This window comes from Bos indicus x Bos taurus, chromosome 24 (assembly GCF_003369695.1).
Source record: "Bos indicus x Bos taurus breed Angus x Brahman F1 hybrid chromosome 24, Bos_hybrid_MaternalHap_v2.0, whole genome shotgun sequence".
In the NCBI taxonomy this organism is placed as follows: domain Eukaryota; kingdom Metazoa; phylum Chordata; class Mammalia; order Artiodactyla; family Bovidae; genus Bos; species Bos indicus x Bos taurus.
Window position 1 is genome coordinate 49,164,932 of NC_040099.1, and position 25,064 is coordinate 49,189,995.

General features: G+C 39.5%; 1 protein-coding gene across 3 annotated transcripts in view; it reads right to left on the reverse strand.

Annotated features, from left to right (window-relative positions):
- DYM (dymeclin) overlaps positions 1–25,064 on the reverse strand; it is a 394,524-nt gene that overhangs the window by 306,650 nt on the left and 62,810 nt on the right. For all 3 annotated transcript variants that reach the window (XM_027526260.1, XM_027526261.1, XM_027526262.1), the window contains 2 exons: positions 24,597–24,730; positions 14,046–14,118 (listed from right to left, as the gene is read on the reverse strand). In XM_027526260.1, coding sequence (XP_027382061.1) covers positions 14,046–14,118; positions 24,597–24,730 — 207 coding nt within the window. The remainder of the gene's footprint in view (positions 1–14,045; positions 14,119–24,596; positions 24,731–25,064) is intronic.

A 25,064-nucleotide genomic window follows, 5' to 3' on the forward strand; every position in this document is an offset into this window, starting at 1 on the left:
AAGCACTATTTGAAAGGTTTTACACCTAGAAATTTTTGTTCCTTCATAAGAAACTAACAGCATTCTAACACCTAATTTGTTATTTAAAAAGTAAATACATATTTCATTAACCTCAAAATTTGACATCTACCACAGGTGTGTTATAATTTTAAGTGGGAACACTCAACAAGAAGTTGACATTTGCACAAAGATTTGAAAGAAATAAGGGAAAAGTCTTCTAGAAAGAAAGACCAGCACATGCAAAGGCCCCGAGGTAGGAACATGGCTAGAATATTCAAAGAATGGCAGAGGCCAATGCGTCTTGAAGGGAGTTTGCAAGCAGGGTGGTAAGAGATGAGGCCAAAAAGGTAAGAAGAAGCTTGGAAGGCCTAAGAGCTGTAACAGACTGATAAATTCCATTTCTTAAAAATAGTTTCTAAAAATTTATCATGGCAAAAACACATATACTAATAGCAAAAAGAGTCAAAAGGCACATAGAAAAAACACAATGTCACAAAGGACTAACCTTTTTAATGTAAAACGGGTCCTAGAAATAGATACAATAAAGGTGCCAATATAAGAATATAAGAATGAGCAAAAGACATTAGCACAGAGATGTTAGCAATCCTAATGCCCGTCAATAGGGGAATGATTAAATATAAACTGATTCTGACATACAACAGAATACAACGCAACTTTTAAAAACGAATGAAAAAGGATGTAGACAAATCAGAATGCACATACAAGGCTAGTGGGAATGTAAAACGATGAGGCCACTACAGAAAGGTTTGGCATTTACTTAAAAAGTCAAACACAGAGTTACCACGTGACCTGGTAACTTTACTCCTATACACATACCCAAAAGAACTGAAAACCACATCCACACAAACTCTTGTACATGAATACTCACATAAGTATTATTCATAATGGCCAAAAAGTAGAAACAACCAGAATATTTATCAACTGACAAATGGATAAACAAAATGTGGTATATATTCATACAATGGAATAGTTTTCAGCAATAAAAAGAAATGAAGTACTGGGGCATGCTACAACATGGATGAACCATGCTACACTATGAATGAAGACAGATACAAAAAGCCACACACTGTATGATTCCATTTATATGAAATGTCTACAAAGGGACAATCTATACAGACAAGAAGCAGATTAGTGGTTACTACAGGCAGGAGGGCAAGGGAAATGGGGAATGACTGCTAATAAGTAGAGGGGTTCTTTTGGGGTAATAAAGTTCTGCAATTAGATAGCAGTGACAGGTTTACAACTTTTGTGAGTTTACTAAAAACCATGTAAATAGATACTTTGAAAGGGTAAATTCTGGAGTACCTAAAGTATACCTCAATACACTTTTAATTTAAAACACAAAAATGAGAAAGCTCTCTAAATGCTTGTATACAGAAACTGCCAAGATAGACTGCTAACTGAAAAAAGAAGAAAATTCAAAACATTGCATAATTTCCTACCTTTTACATGAATACAGGGGGAAATAAGAATCTAAATTCATAACTGAATATACATGCATAAAAAAATTCAGGAAGCATACATAAGAAACCAAGCACGAACAGTGGTTACTATGGAGACAAACAGGAGGGCTGGAGATGGGCAACAAGGACAGGCAGGAGACGGTTCATGTGCACTTTTATGGGATCAGTATTTGAACAACATAAAAGTATCACCTGCTTGAAAATGAAATTAATAAAGAACTAACAATAGAGGATTATCATGAATGATAAAATCAATCTTTTACTAATTAAAATCTGATGACACTGAAATAAGAATAAACAAAAACCTAAAACATACTGCTGTATGCTGAATGAGTCACTGTCCCCAAGTTAGAAAACGGAGGCTCTGCTTCTAAGTTCTCTATTGAAGTTACTCTGTTCACTTCAAAAAATAAGTCCCCTGGGTCTCAGTTTTCTTATTTGTAAGTAAGTACATTAGGCAAGATGATCTTTAATGTCAATTCTTGCTGTAACTTTCTATAATGTTCAAAAATGGAATTCAAGGCAACATTATACTCAAAACAACAAAATTTTAAATCTATTAATTGGGCTATCTTAGGTGCCAAATAATCAGGGAAAAGAGCCAAGACAGGCCAATACTTGAAAGAAACCAAAGTTCCACCATGCTGAGTGTGGTGGTTTTTAAAAGATGAAAAATGTTTTAAGCCAACAGATCTTTCTTGTTTTATGTCCTTGTATAATCTTCAGAAGATTTTCATTACACAATCGCCAAAACAAAGTCAACTTTAAAAAGCCAAAATGTTACTTCGGCTGCCATGTTATCCCAAGAACTTTCCACCATCTGGGCTGGAAATGTCCTAGAACAAACTACTGTTGGAGCAAGTAATTAATTTCATGTGAAGGAAAAAAAAAAAAAAGACAGGCGCCATGACCTTGCACTGCTCTGCTTGGGCAGAGTGGAACACTTGGATAAAGACAAAAGCCTTCATGAAATGGGTGTTAGTGTTGGCTAAGGGCAAAGTCAACGAATGTGCAGGAAAAAACATCCTCCTCTGACTTACTACTGGGTAAGAAATTGACAGTACTGTAAATGGAACATAAGTTTAATAAAAACAACTGACAAGTTCAAAGAACTAATACCAAACATTAGAAATATCAATGTCATGCCAACATGAAGATTTCAGAAGTAAAATATGAGGAAAGACTAAAAAGTGGTATATTTCAGATACTGTCAATAATAGAGAAGTTTTGAAGTTAAAAAAATTCAAAAACATGGTAATACTCCTCAATTATAAAAGTACTAACAATGGAGCAGAAAGTACCTGGACATTAGGAGTCAAGAAATCTGATTCTAGTATTAGAAATGTCACTCAATTACCTTTATCAGTCACCTTATCTGTCAACTTCATCATATGTAAAATATTAATGGAGTGGATCAAATATATTAAACACATTCCAAGTGTTTACGGTTTCTCAAAGAACTAATGCTGTATATGTAATGATGCATCAAATGGATGAAACAGCCATATTATCTTCTTGAAATAAAGCTCAACCAAGAAGAGTTTTTAGAAAAGTCTAAAAAATCAAAAATTAAGATGCACTGATAAGGTGGATACACAATAATAAAGCAAATATACTGAAATTGTAAGATGGGTATCCAAAGTGCAATTACGCCTGCTTAAAAGTTCCATCACAAACAAGGAACAATTAGAGAAAAAGAGCTCTCAAAAATTAGAAATGACTGCTGAACTTTCATCAAAACTTAGAAATGGCTTTTAAATACATGAAGAGATATTCAACCCCACTTGCAATGAGAGAATGCATGTAAAGATCATTAATATGATTTCCATTTTTGTCTCTGGACATGGCGTATCTCTTTTTGGTGGGTTCCAGCATTCTCCTGTTGAAAAATCAACAGCCAGTTGTGATTTTGGTGCTTTCGCAGGAGGAGATAAGCACACGTCCTTCTACTCTGCTGTCTTGATTTCCACTTTTAACTTACAAAAAAATCTATAATATACTATATTGGCAAGGCTCTGTTAAATGTTTTTGGTGGAACTTATAAATGACATACTCCCTTTAGGGAACAAGTTTTTACCAAATTGACTATATTTTTATCAAATTTTAAAATGGTCACACTTAATTCCAATTCTAAGACTTATATATGTGCATAGATGTATCAAGTGAATTTATGTACACATACTGCATCCACTGAAGTATTATTCAGATCTAAAAAGACATGAGCTACTAAGCCATGAACACAGAGGAAACTTAAATGCACATTACTAAATGAACAAGGCCAATCTAAAAAAGCTTGTACTGTAGGTTCCAACTATATTATTATCCACTCTATTATTATAGTTGTTTAATCACTAAGTCATGTCGAATTCTTTTGTGACCCTACGGACTGTAGCCTGCCAGGCTCCTCTGTCCATGGGATTTCCCAGCCAAGAATACTGGAGTGGGTTGCCATTTTCTTCTCCAGGGGATCTTCCCAACCCAGAGGTTGAAGCAATGTCTCCTGCATTGGCAGGTGGATTATTGGCCACTGAGCCACCTGGAAAGCCCACAAGACACTCTAGAGAAGGTGAAAATATGGAAACAGTAAAAGGATCAGTGGGGTGACCAAGATTTCAGGGGGTGTGAGGGATGAACAGGCAGAACATCGAGCAATTTTAAGGCAGTGAAAGTATGCTTATGAAACTATAATGATGGATGTTGTAGCTGTTGTTCTTCAGTCGCTAAGTCATGTCTGACTGAGATCCACGGACAAGAGCACACCAGGCACATGTCATCACACACCTGTCAAAACCCACTGAACGTACAGCGCAACAAGAATGAACCCTAATGCACACTGTGAGTTGGGTGACAGTGATACATCAATGTAGGTTCATCGACTATAATAAATGTGCCACTATGGTAAGAAATGTTGGCAGCAGAGGAGGCTATGTGTGGGAAGAGGGATACGGGAATATTCTATACTTCCTGCTCAGTTTTGCTGTGAATTTAATATTGTTCTGAAAAGTAAAGCCTTTAATTTAAAAAAATGAAATACTGTTATATTATTTAGATAAATATATGAAGGTAAGATAAGGGTTAAGGTGTATGTATAAACCATCAAAATAGCTAATAATGAAAAAGATTGTCTCTGGAGAGTAAAGAGATATAAGACAAAATCGGTTCTCAGCATAACCCCTTTGTGCTTCTCAACTGTCTTCCCAAACCCTATGCACATACACATTATAATCTAAGACAAGTACATCAGCATCAAAGACTAGCTTTAAATATCCAAAGGTAATGTAATCTGGATTATGCCCCCAAAAGAAACAACTCTATAAAGAATTAACTTATTGATGCATAAGTAGGACAAAAAATTTAAAAGGAAAAAAAATCAACTGTTCATTGGTAGAATTAAAATTCAGTTATTAATGTTAAACCAGCTCATTCATATTTTGCGATACTTGTACTAATAACAGGAATAGAAATTAACGAAAGCATCCTGTACCCATCTTGCTTTTATTTTTTTACTTTTATTAATTTACTTTGGCTGCACCGGGTCTCTGTTGCAGCCCACAGGCATTCCCTGCAGCGGGCGGGGGCTTCTGTAGCTGTGGTGCACAGGCAGCTCCTGTGGCAGAGCACAGGCTCCAGAGCACTCAAGCTCAGCAGCTGCAGTGAGTGGGCTTCTCTAGCTGTGGCACACGGGCTTAGCTCCTCCAAGCCATGTGGGATCTTAGTTCCCCGAACATGGATCAAACCCATGTCTCCTGAATTGGAAAGCAGATTCTTAACCACTAGACCACCAAGGAAGTCACCAGGCTTGCTTGTATAAGAGTAAAAATTCTTTGAAGGCAGAAATTCAACATTTTCAGGGCTGAGTTATACACAAGAATCCTACAAAATGACTTTAGGAAAGTCACTTCTTTTCTCTCTACTTCAGTGCCATCATACACAAAATGAAAATGTATAAGATAAGGGCTTTCTAGGTGGCACTAGTGGTAAAGAATCCGCTTGTCTAATGCAGGAGACACAGGTTGGACCCTTGGGTCGGAAAGATCCCCTGGAGTAGATGATGGCAACCCCCTCCAGTATTCCTGCCTGGAAAATTCCATGGACAAAGGAGCCTGGTGGTCTACAGTCCATGGGGCCACAAAGAGTCGGACATGACTGAGTACATGCGTAAGCTTAATTCCTGTTCTAAAAATTCAATGATTATATACCTCTATAGAATCTATAACTTGCAAGGAAATATGCGAACACAGGCAAAATGTCAGGATTCAGGACTCTGCTCCAGCTGCTGCTAGTCTCTCATACCTAATGCCAGGCTAGAGCCAGTCCTCCAAAGCAGTCAGAGAAGCTCCTTGAAGCAGCCTGACACATCAGAAACTTACTTCAGTTCTCACACAAAGGATTCAGCCTTGTTCTTTTGAATCTTACACATCCTGTTTCCTATGACCACTATACTTGTTAATGACCAAGGGCTATTAGTTTCTATTGAGAAGTTTAAAACAGGAAAATTAACTCAGAACAAAATATAGCCAATGCTTTCCTTAAACACTTACTATGTGTAATGTGTGTGTTAGTCACTCAATCGTATCCAACTCTATGCAACACTATAGACTGTAGCCCACCAGGCTCCTCTGTCCATGGGACTTCTCCAGGCAAGAATACTGGAGTGAGTTGCCTATCCCAGAGCCAGAGGATCTTCCTGACCCTGGAATTGAACCCAGGTCTCCTGCATTACTGGAGAAGGCGATGGCACCCCACTCCAGTATTCTTGCCTGGAAAATCCCAGGGACGGGGGAGCCTGGCGGGCTGCCGTCTATGGGGTCACACAGAGTAGGACACGACTGAAGTGACTTAGCAGCAGCAGCAGCTGCATTACAGGCGGATTCTTTACCATCTGAGCCACCAGAGAAGCCCCACTATATGTAAAGCAATACACTTTGGCGGTGTGGGAGGCCTATGTCAGTTTTAGTTGCGGAACGTGGGATCTTCGTTGCGTCATGCTGGAGCCTTCGTTATTGCACACAGACTCTAACTTGTGGTGTTCGGGCTCAGCAGCTGTGATGTGCAGGCTCCAGAGCGCATAGGCTTCAGAAGTTGTGTCATGCGGGCCTAGGTACTCCACAGCAGTGTAGAATCTTAGATCCCTGACCAGGGATTGAACCCGCATCCCCTGGATTGCAAGGTGGATTCTTAACCACTGGACCCCCAGTGGTTATATACATTTTTATATAATCATAAAGCATTTTAAAATTTACAAAAGCATTTTCGAGTGCTTTACTCTGGTCTTCAACACAATCTTAAGCAACAGATCCTTGGCAGTGAGAGCCCTTGACAGACCTCATCCCAGGATGAGAGGCGCCCCCCAACTGCTGGTCCCTCTAGGCAGCCAAGGTGGTGGTGTATTACACTATTGGCTTGCCAGCTCATCCCTCAATGGCTACATGAGGTGATCTCCAAACTGATGCACTTCAATCTCCACATCTAAAATATTAAACCGAACTAGATGCCTTCAAATGTCTTTTCCAAGTGACAGTCTATGATCTATGCACCTCAATTTTAAAATGAGAAAACTGAGGCCTGAAGTGACACTGCTGATGAGTGATAAAGCTAAGATTCAAACACTGGCTTCTGGATTCAGAGTTAATGGGTTTTTTTCCTACTATAAAATGTCTCTTACATGTCTTGACAATAGTCAATTATGTGACTATAAACAATATGAACAAATGTAAGACTAACATTTGTGGTACTGGATATATCTCAGTCAGATTTCTTCAGTAAGCCCAGTAAAGACTTATACGTTAAATTTTTTTAACTAGGATTACCCCGCCTCTGGAAGCACCAGAAATCAAGTTTCAAACTAGTAAACTACTGTGAACTTAATTATGTCTTGGTATTTGAAAATGCTATCACCTTTAATTCAGTGCTTATAATGTCTTGAATACCTAATCCAGCCAGAAATTTATACTAGATATTTACAGCACCTAAAATTTAAACGCTGACTTCTTTTAGCCACCCACTCTGTTGAGGCTGGATTTGACACGAGTTTGGGTATCAACATGCAGAGCTACAGAAAGACATTTTCCCAACAGTTAGGCCCTTCATTGCCAACACAAGGTCTCTAGTTCTTTCACTCTCAAAGACTTGCAGACTTCATAAAGGAACAGCTCTTCAGGTTCTTGAACCACCTATTTATCATTAGCACCAAAAGTTTTCAACATTCAAATTTTATAAAGTATGACATCTAAGCCAATACCAACACCTGTGAGTCAAATAAATATGTATTTTATATCATTACACTTCATAAATCCAGCAATGTTAATTTTATAAATAAGATTCTTAACAGTTCCATTCCTCTCCAAATACATCCAAAATGGATATCAGAGAAATTAGCTCTAAAATATATGTATTATGTTCTTATACATTTTAATAAAGAGAACCTTAAACATAATCAACATTTAGTCCTTCTAACATGCAAGTCTTTACTTCATCAAACAACATAGCTTCTCTAGCCCTAGCCTCCCACAAACCCTCTGCTCTAATCAAATGAATCCACTTGTATTCCCCAAACACATGATATATACCCCAAAGGTCCCTATGCAGTTCCACTCTGCCTCCTTGAAGGTCTGGCCACAGCTCATCACTACAGCCCCAAATGACTGCAGCATGTATCAACTGTTCCTCTCAGTGGGCTTTCTATGCATCCATCCATCTCTAAGCTCTTCCAAAGTCATGTCTTTCTTTGCCCAGGGCCTAACACAGTAAATAGACATAGCAAAGTATACTCATAATATATATATTTTTGCAGATTAACCTAATGAAAAAGAAATTATTACACTGTGAAGGGATAATCTAAGGACCGCTGCTGCTACTGCTGCTGCTAAGTTGCTTCAGTCGTGTCTGACTCTGTGCGACCCCATAGACAGCAGCCTACCAGGCTCCCCCGTCCCTGGGATTCTCCAGGCAGGAACACTGGAGTGGGTTGCCATTTCCTTCTCCAATGCATGAAAGGAAAAAGTGAAAGTGAAGTCGCTCAGCCGTGTCCGACTCCTAGCAACCCCATGGACAGCAGCCTACCAGGCTCCTCCGTCCATGGGATTTGCCAGGCAAGAGTATTACTGAGATATAATGCTGATTTTCCCTAAACTAAATGGCCCCAGACTAGTCAGCATTTATAGCTAATTATCTGAGCTCCAATACTTTGGCCACCCAATGCAAAGAGCTGACTCATTAGAAAAGACCTTGATGCTGGGAAAGATTGAGGGCAAGAGGAGAAAGGGACGACAGAGGACAAGATGGTTGGATAGCATCACTGACTCAATGGACATGGGTTTGAGCAAACTCCGGGAGACAGTGAAGGACAGGGAGGCCAGGCGTGCTGCATTCTATGGGGTCACAGAGCCGGACACAACACTAGCAACTGAACAACAACAATCTACCATTTCCTTAAATGTTGTGAGATGTGATTTCTCAGTGTTTCGGTTGCTGGCTGTCCCTCCACACTGCTAACGTCTGTAAGACATTTAGTGTTTGTAATACAATGTACCAGAGTCAGACAGGACTGAGTGACAAACACTTTCACTTTTTTCACCAACTGCAAGGGGCTTTGAGCCACTCTACCTGCAATAGACTATCCCTTAGCACAGTACCCTGTTTCCATATAGACCACATGATGAGCAACAAACAAAACATTTAAGCACACTGAATAGGTTGTGCCCCCGGGACTTACTCATTCAACAATTATTTTTTGAGTCCTCCACATGCCAGGCTAACCTCAATACTAAGGCGACAGAAGTGAGCAAAACAAAGTGCTGGCACAGGAAGAGCCCTTGTTTTCACATTGCTTTCATTCTATTTGAGAAATAAAATAACATGAAATAATAATATGAAAACTAGTGATAAGCATATGGACAAAAAAATAAAGCATGATGAAACGACAGACTATGAAGGGGTGCTATTTTAGGGCAGGCAGAGCAACTGTTTCCAAGAAGCCAAACTCTGAGCACAAGGAAGGAAGCTTGAAGGAGGACAGGACATGAGCCATGCAGATGTCTGAGGGAAGATATTCAAGGCAGGAGAAGGAAGGTCACAGGCCTTAAAGACAGGAGTGGGTTGGTTAGTTCCAAATTAGCAAGAACACCAGCGTGACTGAAGCAGAACGAGTAACACGGACAAGGCCAGTAGATGATACCAGGTACCTCCTGCACTTGAGCAGCAGACTAAGTCCCATCTCACACATACATACACACACATACACACACACACACAGTCCCCCAGAAAAGGCAGTGAAGGCAATTGGTTATGAATATCACATCTTTATCAATATATAACTTACGACAAAACTAGATAAAGTTTCTTAGATTACAGAATTAAAATATCTGTCCATCAGGGCCAGGCTGAGAATTAAGGAGCCCTGGTCCTTCCTCCTCATTGAGTTCATAGGTTAATAAAGGAGAAGACACATAAATGGATCTCAGAGGAAGGGGCCGGAGCTCACAGCAAGGCCCGCTTTGAGCAGACCTCCCAGGACCGTCCAGATTGGGGCCCAGAGAAAAGGAGCAAAGCCTGCTCTCAACAACAGCCTCACTGTAAACAGCTGAGAGAGCGAGCTTTGACAGAAACAGCAGCAAACATTAAAGGAAAGAAACCCTGTTCAAGCTCTCAAAATAAACTCTCTTTCATAATAAGAAAAGCATCCTAAGCAGTCCTCAAAGCATCAAGTACTGGGCCCATCCAACACTGCTGCTTACGCTGCTAGGGCCCCACCTAAACATCACTGGGTATTGTCGTGGGGGCTCCATCCAGCTTCTATGGTAAAACTGGAAGACCTCAACCAGTGTCCCAAATTCTAAGTGTAGTGCTTTCAACTCTAGCCTGCCAACCATGTTCCATTTCACTCTCCATTAGTGTCTTGAGACATACCTTTATCATATCTTATTCCTCTCCCATTCAATTCCTTGAGATCAAGAAGATACAACAGTTAAAAAGACAAAGTTTTACTTTTGAAAGACACTTTAATTCTAGTGGATCAACCCAATACACACTGAAAAATGTCAAGTCACAAGATCATGTCTGACTTAATCTTTCTTTTAAATATATTTATAAAAGCTGAGAGGTATGGGGTTAATAAGGAAGGATTCCCAGAAGGTGTGCAATTTTAATCTGACACTGAAGATTAACACCTCATAGAACTAATATTTTATCAACAAATCCAAACTGAGAAGCAGAATCCACTTACAACTTAAAAAAATTTTTCATTACAGATGAATTCTTAGAAATTCTAGGAGTTTACCATAGTTGATCCTGTTCTCCTAATGATGAAGAATCAGTTAAATTAAATTTACAGATTTCTAAATTCTTATAATCACTCTAGTTCTTGGTAATCACTTGCATTCAATATTAACAGAATGATTTCAGAGTCTCAAATGTTTAAGCTAGAAAAGTTTTGAATTACCCATGAAGGCCATTAAAATTAGATACCTCTTGCTATTCAGCCACTAAGGCAGCACATTAAACTTCAACGTTTATAGCAAGACAGATGATAGTCAGGTGTGTCAAAGCATCGCCAGTTTTCATAGGTTAATATTCCTCCTTAAATTATAAGCTGATCCATATGGTTATAGATGAAACATTTGAAGAGGAGTTTGGTTTCACATGGAAACTGTTACCAAGACAAACCTTCTTGTAGGATGGAGTTCCAAGAACATTAAATCATAAGAAATTGTTTCAGCAGCTGGTTAAAGCTGAGTGTACATAATACAAGACATCTGGTTGTCTGTGCATTTTCAGTTCATTTAAAAAGTATAAACACATTAAAACACTGAAATGTTTGATATATTACAACACTGTCTACTTGCTCTCCAAGTGTTTAAGTGGCTGGTTTCTACACTGTATTCACGGCTTATTTACTATCTAAGGGGATTTATCATTTCCATTCCCCTTAACTTTACCACAACATTTTATCAACAACAGTAACAAAAACAAGGAACTTATTTAGGATATATATGAAATTGCTGGTATTTGGTAATAACAAATGTAATAGAGGTGCTGCTGTTTTTAAAACTAACATCAGAAACACAAGAAGCCTCACACATACTATAATAAACAAATGGCAGGCAATACACAGGGCTTCCCTGGTGGCTAAATGTAAAGAATCTGCCTGCCAACGCAGGAGTTGCGGGTTCCATCCCTGGGTCGGGAAGAGCCCTGGAGAAGGAAATGACAACCCACTCCAGTATTCTTGCCTAGGAAATCCCATGGACAGGGGAGCCTGGCAGGTTACAGTCCATGGAGTCGCTAAACAATCAGACCCGACTTAGCAACTAAACAACTGACAACAAGCAATATGTGTGTTCCCCTCCCACACCTGACCATATGTAACAGAAAGTTAACCACAGTGGCTTAACCAAAGTAACTGTTTGCTCTTTTAACATAAGAAGAAAATCAAAGATAAGCCATCAAGGGCTTGTGTAGTCCTTCCACAACATTACAAACACCCCACGCTCCTGGGACACTGTTCTTTCTGTGTGGCACCCATCATCCCAGATTCAAGAAGGCCAGAGCACTGCCTCCACATCCAGGTAGGAAGAGAAGGGCCAAGGGCGATGAGCTGAAGATACATGCTCTGCAAGCTCCTGACTTCTGCTTACGTGTAACTGGCCCAAACTGTCAAGGAGCCACATTTAGTTCCCAAAGAGCCTGTAAACTAAGCTGGGCACACACTTACCCCAACAATATTGGAGAAGAAGGTGAGAAAGGATACCAGGCACGTAAAGAACTGTGTCTGTCAAAAGAGTTCCACTACCTGGGACACTTTCTCCATGTCCTTTCCCTGTCAGTGATAACCCAGCTGTCTCAGCCCTACCTTCCAGGCTGCGCATGACCAGACCAGGTCACAACAGGGTTTGGTGGTTCTCATTTCTAAGCCTATAATACAATTCTTTCTATAATACAATAAACCTATAATACAAGGGTTTCTCTTGTGGCTCAGCTAGTAAAGAATCCACCTGCAATGTGGGAGACCTGGGTTCAATCCCTTGAGTGGGAAGATCCGCTGGAGAAGGGAAAGGTTACCCACTCCAGTATTCCGGCCTGGAGAATTCCATGGACTGGAGAATTCCATGGACTGTATAGTCCATGGGGTCGCAAAGAGTTGGACACAACTGAGCAACTGTCACAATACAATTCTGAGTGCTGCGCTCATGCACAACAGAGGCCCGTTTTCTCACAAATACCCATCTTTCCTTTTGGGCCACAGGCAAGGGGCTTATTTCCAGCAATATCTCCAAACAGACTGAGATTTTGTGATGATAAATCTTAAAACCTACTTTTTCATTTCAAAAAATAACTCCTCTAAAATGTGCATTCTCAAGAATTCCCCATTTGTCCAGTGGCTAGGATGTTGCACTTCCACTGCAAGCAGCATGGGTTAGATCCCTGGTCAGGAAACTAAGATCCCACCTGCCATGTGGTGTGGTCAAAAATAAACAAATTTTTTTAAATAATAAAATATGCATTCTCAATAGTGGGTGTGGGAGATCACCCTCCAGTGGGTGAAAATTGGTTCGTCCAGGGGTGAAAAACTTCACAGAAGTGGCCTTCCAGAAAGTCATAGCATATAAACATATTCAGTGTATCTGTAGTATTCAAATTTCATTAGGACTCTGGAGAGGCAATTAAGAAAAAAAAAAATTCTAAAAAGGCTCCTCTGAGAGACAAATAAGGTTGAGAATAACTGTTTTAAAAGTAACAAACATTTTGAATTATACAGGAACTGCATTCAGCTGTAGTAACAGAAATCTAGTTGTAACAGTGTAAACAAGGTCTATTTTTCTTACATGAGAACTCCAGGGGTGGGGGCAGGAGCGGGGTAGTGGTAGATCTTTGTAGTGGTAGTGGTAGTGGTTGAACTTTGGTTCAGCAGCTCAATGCCATCAAAGCAGACTTTGCTGTAAGTCTCTTAGTTCATGGTGCCAAGATGTCCAACACAACTCTAAGGAGATCTTGCCCACACTCTGGTGAATAGGACAGTGGGCTCTCACAGATGAAAATATAAATATGTCTCTTAGGTGAGTCAGGTCCCAATAAAGAGCTGTGCCTGTAAGTTTCACTGGAGGACTTCCCCCTACATCTCACTGACCACATCCAGCTTCAAGAGAAGCTAGAAATAGAAATCCAACCTCTCCAAAAGAGGCCAGATATAAAATCCAGAAGCAAGGAAGAAGGGAAGAATAAATAATGGATGGACAAAGAGCTATATCTACCATGTATGTATCAGATTCAAACTGCTTTTCTCTCAAACCCTGATTTACACAGATTAATTCTGTGCTTATCATATGCTTCATGTTGCTGAAGAGTTTATTTTCCCCTCAACAACATAAAATTCGTGTGTTGATGACAGGTCACCAAAGTCTAACTATTATCACGCAAGACAGCAAGAAGGCCATGGATGTACATGGAGGCATACATAAAAGCGATACATGAAAGTACTACAACCCACAAACTCTTCAACATGATCAATTAGCATCTTCAATACACTAAGAAGAGAAAAGTAATCCTGGCTTAGCCAGAACTTACAAGAGTGGAATATCAGTGATTAACTGCATCAAACAGCAGAGCAATTCTTCCAAAAGATCTTCTGAGTCAGAACCTGGTGAGACATATAAAAAAATTTTTTTAACAAAGTATAAAGTAGAATTCAGTTGTTTGGAAGTTCAGTTTTCATTTCTAATGAGAATAATCATTATTACAGAAACTCAGATACTAAGTTGCCCTCTGAATAAAATCTATATGCTGAGCAAGTTAACATCTACTATAATCTTCATCTAGTAGAGGAATTTTGAACACCAGCTATTAATTATATTGGTTTTAATGTCTGAAGGCAACTATGACTTCTGTAGACCAGCGGTTTTCAAATTTCTTATACTGTACTATGTCTTTTCAAATAAAAGTTATACTGAAGTCAAAGTATATAAAATAAAAACTCAAGCTGCTCCAGCTGTTTTAAATCAGAAATAGACTACCTGCACTTCTTCACCCAATGAAAATCTGACCTTACCCTTGATCTCCTTGCAGACGCAGAAGTGCCTTCTCTGAACTCATGGAGTCCCACTGATTATAGATTGGAACCCACTGAGAGTCTAAACACCTCTTTACAAAGAGCCAAAGTCAAAATGGCTTTCCCAAGTCACAAAGTAAGCAGCAAAGGTTGGTTGCAAACTACTGTTGCAACAGAAATGCTCCTATGTCCCAAACTTCTCAAACCTAAGTGACTTTCTAACTTATGAAGTCAATCAGGATCACATGTGGCTCCCTGCTTTGGACGCTGCTGCTGCTGCTGCTGCTGCTAAATCACTTCAGTTGTGTCTGACTCTGTGTGACCCCATAGACGGCAGCCCACCAGGCTCCCCCGTCCCTGGGATTCTCCAGGCAAGAACACTGGAGTGGGCTGCCATTTCCTTCTCCAATGCATGAAAGTGAAAAGTGAAGGTGAAGTCGCTTAGTCGTGTCCGACTCTTAGCGACCCCATGGACTGTAGCCTATCAGGCTCCTCCATTCATGAGATTTTCCAGTACTGACACCTATATCTATGAAATTCTTTCTTCCCTCAGTTTCTATGACTTCTTTCTAACCCACTACTTTTTCATTTCATTCCCAGTATCCACTTCCTCAGAATACCCTTCAACACTGGCACACACCCAACTCTCTTGCTCACCCTAAATAAAAACAATCATCTGCACAGCATCTATGCCTTGTGCATCTGTCTGTTATTGTAAGTGCTGGCTGCATTATCCCAGAGCTTTTGGCTACAAGTAAAGCAGGCCCCTGCAGGCCCCTATTGGACTTTGGGGCTTCCCAGGTGGCACTAGTGGTAAAGAACCTGCCTGTCAGTGCAGGCAGATGCCAGAGACAAGGGTTCAATCCCTGGGTCAGGAAGATCCCCTGGAGGAGCGCATGGCAACCCACTCCAGTATTCCTGGAGAATCCCATGGACAAAGAAACTTGGCTGGTGGGCTACAGTCCGAAGGGTCGCAAAGAGTCGGACACAACTGAGGCAACTTTGCAAGCACACATACATGCACTGGAGTTGACCCTCTTACGGGAAAAAGAGAGACAGACAAAGAGTTTGGCACATAATGTACACTCAATACGTGTTCACTGAACTGAATACAGGTGTCCAAGTCCAAATTTAGCAGTTGCTTCTAAAACATCAAAGCACTTGGCATCTCAAAGAGAAGTTTAGCAATTCTTTTTTCTAGATCACAATATCACCTGGTATTCAGTTTGAAGAAATTCCTTCCTGCCTTGCCATTAATAGAAGTAACTGGCACAGCAGCCCTCTGAGAGGTCAGTGCAAAGCTTGAAGAGAATATTAAATCATACTGAAGACATCAATCAATGCTAAAAAGAATACACAGCAAGACTCAAGTTCAATAACCACGTTAAGTCTCACTCTAGAAGCAGTAGGTCACTACCACTTAGCTCAACAAGTGGAGGAAAGTCAGAGCCAACTCAATCTTTCTCCTCCAGAGCTGTCCAACATGACCCATGCGAGTTAATAACCTATTCCAACAAGTGGTTTGTGGCAAGTATTAATAATATATACTCAGTATGTATTTGCTGAACTGTCATTCCATGCCTTACCCTAGAGAACGTGGTGACCCAGACCCAGTAACTTTCAGAATTACTCACTGATTTCCTAAAGAACATTTCAGATCAAATAAGTTGACCAGTTTACTAACATACCCCTGGTTTAGCCAAGCAGCCTGCACAAGTTTTTTAATTACAGAGGTGAGGGAACAAGTGCTCAGGACCCACAGATGGCACCTAATTGGATTTTTTTTTTTTCCCTCCAGGGATGTAAACACATCTAAATTTCAAATTTTAAAATGATGACAAAGACCTCTCTTTGGATCCATGTGCCATCCAAATCATGACTTCAGTCAAGTTAACAGCCAGTTAACTAAGGAGTACATTCACAGCTTCGTTATCAATGTAATCCTAATGAAAATAATGTTGATAAATCCATCTCATACAAGTAAAACATAGCATTTCAAGGCCAAAGTTCTAACAAAACTAAAGATAAGAATAAGCAAATTCCAAGTGAAATTTCTGACAATTTCCACTTACTAAAACAAAAACATTCTTGCATAATACTATATTCTTATTTCTGGGGTTACTCTAGAAGCAAATAATTGCAAGGCAAGTGAAGAATGATAAGATTTGACTGCTTATCAGGCTTTACATTAAGCAAGTCACTCATACTGCCTTATTTTCCACACATCATTTATCACTCAGCTTCCATATGAGGCCAAACATCTTCCTTAGTTTCAATTAAAAACAAGTAAATATAAAACTCACCTGCCAAAAATTACAGTAACACATTCATGCATTTCTTACAGTTTGCAGGTCCATGACAAAGTAAATTGATGTTCTCTGAGTAAATGACTTTGCAGAGATTTGAATGTGTTTACTGTATTGTGAAGTTTTACAAACCAGAGTTGGTATGTGCTTTTTTAAATCTCTTAAAGAGTTTTAAATTGCCTCTATAGCTCCAGCCAAATATTTTAATACTTTAAATCATAAACATTCCATTCTCTCTAGCCCACATTAATCCTAACAATAACTCTTAAGGAGTAGGTATCATCATCATTTCACAGATCAAGGCTCAAAGAGTCTATTTACCTACAATAAGTGGCAGAGTTCAGATTTAACCTAAATTCAGACTTCCAAAAGGAGGGTGGGGGTGGAATTTACAAATTACTTTTAAAGACCTGTTTCTATACAAAGCTAGAAAAAAAATCCAGTCAACCAATCCAAGTGTCACTGAAGACCATACAAATCCCTGGTGAGTATTCTGAGCCACATTAAGGAAGAGACTGGAAATACCACAGATCATTTTACACAACAAGGTGATATCCTACACAGCCATCAATACATACCCAAGTCCTTGACTTAAATATCTCAAACAATGAATAAATACAATCTTTTATTAAGAATATTTTGCAGAACAAGGCCACTGAAACCTCACCCCATCCTTGAGGTTCTCCCACTTTAAAGCCCAAACGCCACTTCAGTAGTCCCTAGGAGTATCAGCAGAAGGAGGCACAAACACAAGAAAGCAAAGATAGAGAAAGACAAGATTTCTGGTCACTCAGCTCTAATGGGCTTCCTTTGTGGCTCAGCTGATAAAGAACCCTCCTGCAATGTGGGAGACCTGGGTTCGACCCCCGGGTTGGGAAGATCCCTTGAAGAAGGGAATGGCTACCCACTCCAGTATTCTGGTCAGGAAAATTCCATGGGGTAGCAAAGAGCTGGACACGTCTGAGAGACTTTCACGTCACTTCACAGCTCTAATAATCTACACCTGAAACTAAGCTGTGGTTGGTCCCTGTTAGTGCTTTCTGTTTGGCACCCATTCAGTATCATAGAGAAGACTCAACTGTCTCATTTTGACCTTAGGGAGAGAACCAGAGATGACAAAACATTGTCATGATAAAATGCCTCCCATCAGAGTCAGAGGGATGGCAGGTGTGGAAGAAAGGGAGAAAAGAAAAATTTTTACAGCATTTACTCAAGGAAGGGGAAAAAATATCACTGATAGAAAACTAAGCAGCAGCCAGAAAAAAAGAAATATACGGGTCACTTAAATCAGGTTACACGTTGTTACTGAAAGGAATATTAAAAGACAGAGAGCAAATGGCTGCTGTTTTCTTTACATTCAGAAAGTCAAACTAGGGCTTCCCTGGTGACTCAGTGGTAAAGAATCTGCCTGCCAATGCAGGAGACACGGATTCAGTCCCTGATCCGGGAAGACACACCACAGCTATTAAGCCTGTGCTCTGGAGTCCGTGAGCCACAATTGCTGAGCCCACGTGCCACAACGACTGAAGCCATGTGCCCTAGAGTCCGCAACAAGGGAAGCCACTGCAGTGAGAAGCCTCTGCACCGAGACTAAAGAGTAGCCCCCACTCTCTGCAACTAGAGAAAAGCCCATGCAGCAACGAAGACTCAGCACAGCCAAAAATAAATTAATTAATTAATTTAAAACAGTCAAACTGTCAGTTTCTCAATGCTGCCCAACACTGTGCTAATACAGGTACTTAAAACTTCAGAATTAACAGAGCCGCATTCCAAAGAGGACTTGAAAGTTCAGAGCAAAAGACTCTTAAAATGAAGACACATAGCTAGATTATACTTATTACCAACTCATACTCAGAAAAATCATGGTTTTTCTGCGGGTCTAGGTTACTGTCTATTTTAGTTGTAAAGCTAATACTGGCATTATCCTAAAGTGTTAAAGATCATACTTAAGCTTCTAATTAGCAAAATCAAACATGCCTCCATAAATCAGTTAAGGAAAAGCAAATGGATTCACTCTTCTCTAAAAATAAAACTGGTCTACATTTCCATGCATTACAATATTTATAAACCTGTGTCCTACCCATTCCAATAAAATCTGCAATAATTCTGGTTGAGTGCTATTACTGTGGTCAAACAGAAATGCTTCTGTTTACCCTCAAGGATAATACAGTCTATGAGATTTCATCATAAAATGTGCTGTTAGTAAAATTTAATTCATTCTATTCCACTGATTACATAAAAGAAGGGGAGAGAAAGAAATACCATGAATCACACTCTCACCTATTATATGACCAAAAACAAGTCAAGAATTCCTAGAAACACTTTATTTTTCTGCAAAGTCAGATTATAAATCTTATAAGCTGAATATTTTAAAAGAATAAATCTATGCTAAATCTACACTTTCTTTTTTCTCTGAGCCACATTTTTCAACTATTGTGGGGTTTTTTTTGTATTATTTATCCATAACTAATGAGATTAAACTATGAAGTTTTATGTTAAGACAAAAATAAAACACATATCACTCAACACAACTGTGTGCCCCCAACACAATTTCTGGTTTATCAGCCCCAGGTGTAAGGGACCAGAGCAAGCGGAGAAAGAGCAGTAAAGCCCGCCATCGTGGGAGCCTAAGCACCTCCAAACACACCTCAGATTTGGAAGGTAATTCCAAATAGTTTCAAAAAAGTTTTAAGCCAGACGTGAATGTGAAGGAAAGTGGTTGTGTTCCAGAGGTGTGATTACAGACTTTTTTCCCGTAAATTTCCATCTCATATAATTTTTTCTTGTTCGTTTTGGTCTCTCATAAATCGTAAGTTTTCTCACCTGTATGGGATCCTTGGCTCCCATTTACCTGCCAGGGGGTGGCACACACTGCCAGAAGCTCCAGGTGCAGAGGCACAGCCTGCCACGCGGGGGCTGCCAGCGGAGGGCTCTGAGATGCTTCATGGAAGGGCACCCAAATGTCAGTTTCTCTGAGTCTTTCCCTGTTTTTTGGTTCATTTATTCAGAAGAGTATCCACTTATGGCAGAAAGGGAGTGGAGTGAGTAAAACCCCACTAGTGTCAGCATTCTAGAAGCCAAGTCAAGACGCCTTACTCTTTTACATGTAGCCTCTTCTCCCAACCCTGTTCTCCCTATACCACTGCCTCCACCGTGTCCGAGAACTTATACAGGGAGGACCCGCTGGTCCAGCCTCTTATAGAGAACAGATTTCAGTATTAAACTGGGAAAGGGGTGGTCCCATGATGCACGTCACAAGAGTAGAGACCTTCCAGTCAATCCCCTTGCTTGTCTGCCTTTGGAGACACCTGGCACTTCCAATTCCTAAACCTCTCCAGAGTTCTGTGGCAAGAACTGGCTTGTTTCTGGAATTCTCCAACCCTGAAGGCATTTAGCTCCCAGCTTTCAGTGGTCAGTTTAGCTCAGCATCACTCAGTTTTCCAACTTGCAAATTGTGATTAACACTGTCTCCCCCTCTTTCTCTTTAACCTAATAAATTCATAACTTGTTCAAAATTCCTTTACTTTTCTGGGGGTTTCAGGAGACAGCAAAGATGATCATGTATATTTAATCCACTATGCTTGAGATCAAGTCCTACAAAATAAATAATTTAAAAAAATAAATACAGGGGAGGGGAGGAAGGCTCAAGAGGGAGGGGACATATGTACACATATAGCTGATTCACTTTGTTGTACAGCAGAAACTGACACAATATGGTAGAGCGATTAGATGCCAATAAAAAATAATAAATGAAAAAAAAATTTTAAACATATATATATATTGAACTACTCTGTGCCAACAAAACGTACTCAAGCAAGCCTTTTACCTGGACTTGACAAGTCTCTTTTCTAATCTGCACAGAGCTGTGCTAACTGGTTCTCAGGCCCCTCAAGCCCACAGTCCCTGCTCTACCCAGCTCTCCCTGCCAAGGCTGCCTCTTTTTTGCTTCTATCTTCAGTCTCTCAATATCCAATATCTTCCCTCATTTGAAAAATTCATTTTAAACTTTGTAAGAAACTATAATTGCCTTCCACTGGCAGCAGTACTGTGGAGTGGTTACTCCAAAGAGCCCTCCTGTACAAAAATAATGAGTTCTTGGCTAAAATAAACTCTTCAGTGCACTAATGGGCTTCCAGAAAGTAAAGGAAATCTCCCAAGGACCCCAGCACCATAACCAAAAAGAATAACCACAAGCGAACACTCTGTGGCTTGAATCTGAAGTAAAACACTGAGCAAGAAGCAAACTCTTAAGGACAGGGTGTCCCTGAGGATGAAGCCAGCTACTGGGAGACCTAAGCCTTCAGCCTGGCCACTGGGACACTGAACTTGGCAGCCCCATTAAGCCAAGAACTGCTAAGGGAGACTAAAGTGGTCGATGCTGCGGTCTCTGGGTCCCTTTAGAAGCAAATGCAAATCCCTCTCTTACTTGGGGCCTTAGATTAAGATCAAACAAATAGAAGTTCAAAGTCAGCATTATCAAAGACTTAAGGAAACAAGCCACTGTAAATGCTTAACGAAACCAGCAACAGATTTAGGTCCCCAAGGACTTAAAATATTGGCTTTATGCATACAAAATGTAAAATATCAGTTACTGTGTCAGCAAGAACAGGACATAATACCAACACTGAGGAAAGAAAAACTTGCACTGAAAGCAAAGGGAGAATGCAGACAATTGTGTAGTACTTCACAGTTTTGCCTAGGGCTGCTTTTGTCCCTTTATTCCTGAAAGCATGGAATCGTGGAAAGAGCTATCTTTGCATAATGATACAAATTCCCTCCAGCAAACAATCTACTACCACTTCATACAGAGCCCACAGGAAAATGTTCAAATATGAAATCTTCACATTTTTCAATTATAGACTGAAAGCATACTGAGAGTCACTTTACCCTCATAAAGACAGCCTCACTGAATATGGCAGCAATACCCATCTGATCATGGCAATATTGCAGTGAATTGGGATAAACAAAAAAATGCAGTATGCTACAATAACCCAACAATCCTAAAACGCCTCAGATGATTTGTTCAGTTGTTTGCAGACAGTCCTCTACGTTTGTCAATTTAACCTTCAAAGAATCCTTACCATTGTATATTTATCTATTCTTAAACAGTCTTTCACACAACTAAGTCAAATATTCATACACTGGCTAATCAATGAATATTTTCAGCTACTGTACAGTGAGGTTCCGTTTTTTTCCATTCAATAGTATCTGTGCAATCATTTAATTGTATCATACCTTTATAAACTGTAAAAAGACACTGACAGAAAATATCAATGTCACTAAGACTTACAGTAGTGATAAGGAGTCTCAAACGAACCTAAAGCTAAGATGAAAATAAAATTACATATGCCAAAAACAGCAAGTCTTTAACCTTAAGAAGATGTCCACTGGACTTAAGCTGGTGGACAAACAGCAGCTCAGCTGCAAGTGAAAAGAACAAAAGAGCATTATAATCTCCTGAACTGCTAAGCAAATAAAGGAAGAGGACAGTCTGTCAACACACAGAACCATCAACTACCCACCCTCACGGACGGCTCCTTCAGTGAGACAACCATCGTGATAAAGTGGCCAATGACTGAGGAGTGTCATCTGCCCTGACTCGACATGAAGCCAGATGGGATGTACAACAAAACCATGGTTCTCAAGCATGGATGCGAGTAGGGAGTACAGGTCCAGCACGGGTGACCGAGAGTGTACACTGTATCTCTCAAGCACATCAGTCTTCTCAATGGTAAGTCATGAATAAATGCTTTTATATTAAAATAAAAATGATATTATATTAAACAAAGCACAACATTTCCCTAATTGTTCTCACATAACGCAAAACAAAGTTTTGGGTTTGCAGGTAATGGCTGGACTATGCTCTCAGGCTCAGTGGGGATAAACATTCACTCCATTATTGTTGACAGAACTTCCTGGAAAGGAATGCAATTCACTAACAGAACTACATTTGGCACAGTTGGGACCACAAAGACAAAGCCTAACATTAACAAAACTAACACATGCAAGGCACAATCCCCATTAAAAGCTCTAATCATTTAAAAACCAGTATATATTTAACAAATATAGAAGGCTGATTATCAAAGTAGTAAATTAAATATATTAATGTATAAAGCCCTATGTGGGCAAGAAAGCCCAATGAAGGCAGACATGTTTTGAAAAAATGAACCCAAGAAACGCAGAAGCAAAAGTGCCTTTGCCTTGATAAAGAGAGAAGCAAACATGAAAGGTAGATGCAAAACTACATTCCTTCTATTTGCAGGGCAGCAAAGGAGACAGACAGAGAGAACAGAATTATAGACACAGGTGTGGGGGAGAAGGAGAGGGAAGAATGTAAGAGAGAGTTAACATGGAAACATACACATTACCGTATGTAAAACAGATAGCCGACGGGAATTTGCTGTGTGACTCAGGGAACTCAAACCAGGGCTCTGTAATAACCCAGAAGGGTGGGACAGCGAGGAAGGTGGGAGGCAGGTTCAAGAGGGAGGGGACACAGGTCTGCCTACGGCTGATTCCTGTTGATGTTCGGTAGAAACCCACACAATACTGTGGAGCTATTATCTTTCAATTAAATATAAAGTGTTAAAAACTACATTCCTTGTATTTCATTTGTTAATAATCTCATTATTTTCCAGATTGTAAGTTTTAATGCTAAGAAATGAAACACCAGCAGTTGATCCTGAAAATTATAGGCCCTCCTAACTTCTGGGGAAAAAGAAATTCTCACCAGTATCAGGAGAAAATGATAAACTCTTCCTATAACTTCAGAAAAAGACAATACACTTTGGCATCATAAAACTATCCTTTAAAATGTTATTTCTCAAAGAACAAAAGATTACTGTAGTCAAGAAGAATGAAAAATCTTATTTCCGATCTATTATTTTCTGTCTTCATATCAAATGTGGTTTTTTTGTAGCATTTATTATAACTTAGAATTATTTGTTACTTCTTTAAAAAAAATAAAGCTTGAGCTTCCACCTTTTTTGTTTATATTTTACTGTGCTCTTAATGAGGTCCTGTCACATTCTTGCCATTGAATATTTGTATGTAGGTTGATGTGAAAGAATAAATGATGAATAAAAGCAAAATAAAATAAAATTGTTATTTCTGATCAAGGAGTCCCAAATATATCCAGACTTAGAGACTGTTATGTCCCACGAAAGTAACTTGTAACATTTATAAAGTCTGTAATTCTGATTGGTTGTCTCCCTTAATAGGACTAGCCTACTGTACATGCACACATGCTCAGTCACTCAGTCATGTCTGACTCCTTGCCACCCTCCTCCACGGACTGCAGCCCGCTAGGTTCCTCTGTCCATGAGAGTCTCCAGGCAAGAATACTGGAGCGGTTGCCATTTCCTCCTCCTGGGGATCTTCCTGACCCAGGGAACAAAACCTGCGTCTCCTGCCTTGGCAAGAGGATTCTTTACCACTATGCCACCTGGGAAGCCCAGTAATGGCATTTAAATTAACATTTGCTTCCTAAAAAAAGAAATATCTGTGATATATACAGAAGTCAAAATAAATAAAAGGCTCAATCCTACCAGCTCCCTTATTTAAAAAAAAAAAAAAGAAAGAAAAAATCTATGAGTCTCAGCTAGCTTAAATTAATATAGGCAAAGAAATAGGAATGGTATCAGGTCATTTAAAAATGAAAATTATGAGGAAAAGTAGAATTTTCAAAATTGTATTTTTATTTTTCAAATTCTATCCTTATGTTACACATGCTACCCCCAGAACGTCATCTAAGGCAAGACTTACTGTAACTGCCAGGAGATTTTTCTTCATAAGTAAAATGAAGTTGTAACTCTTCCTCTGACATCTCACAAATGAACACTTTCAGCAAACAGCAAATAATAAACAAAGCATTGTGTGTCTGCCAGATGAAGATGTGGCTAGAAAGAACAAATCACACAAAAATCAGTGTTTAATCACGAGCACAATCCATTTATTTCTAGTCCATGATTTCTCATTTTGCTTGTAATATTAGAATAATGTCCATATCTTTCTTCATGGCCCATGATTTATGACACTGGGCCAATGACATCTACTACAGTTTACCTCATACTTTATTCTGTATTTTACACAGTGAGTCAATTTAGAAAAACTTTTTCCTTTAGGCATGACTGCTCTTTGTTCTTAACATTATAGTTGTCCCATATACAAGCAATTCAAACAAAACTAAACTAAAAACAGAAAAAATAAAAAATACAATAACAAAGAAAATGT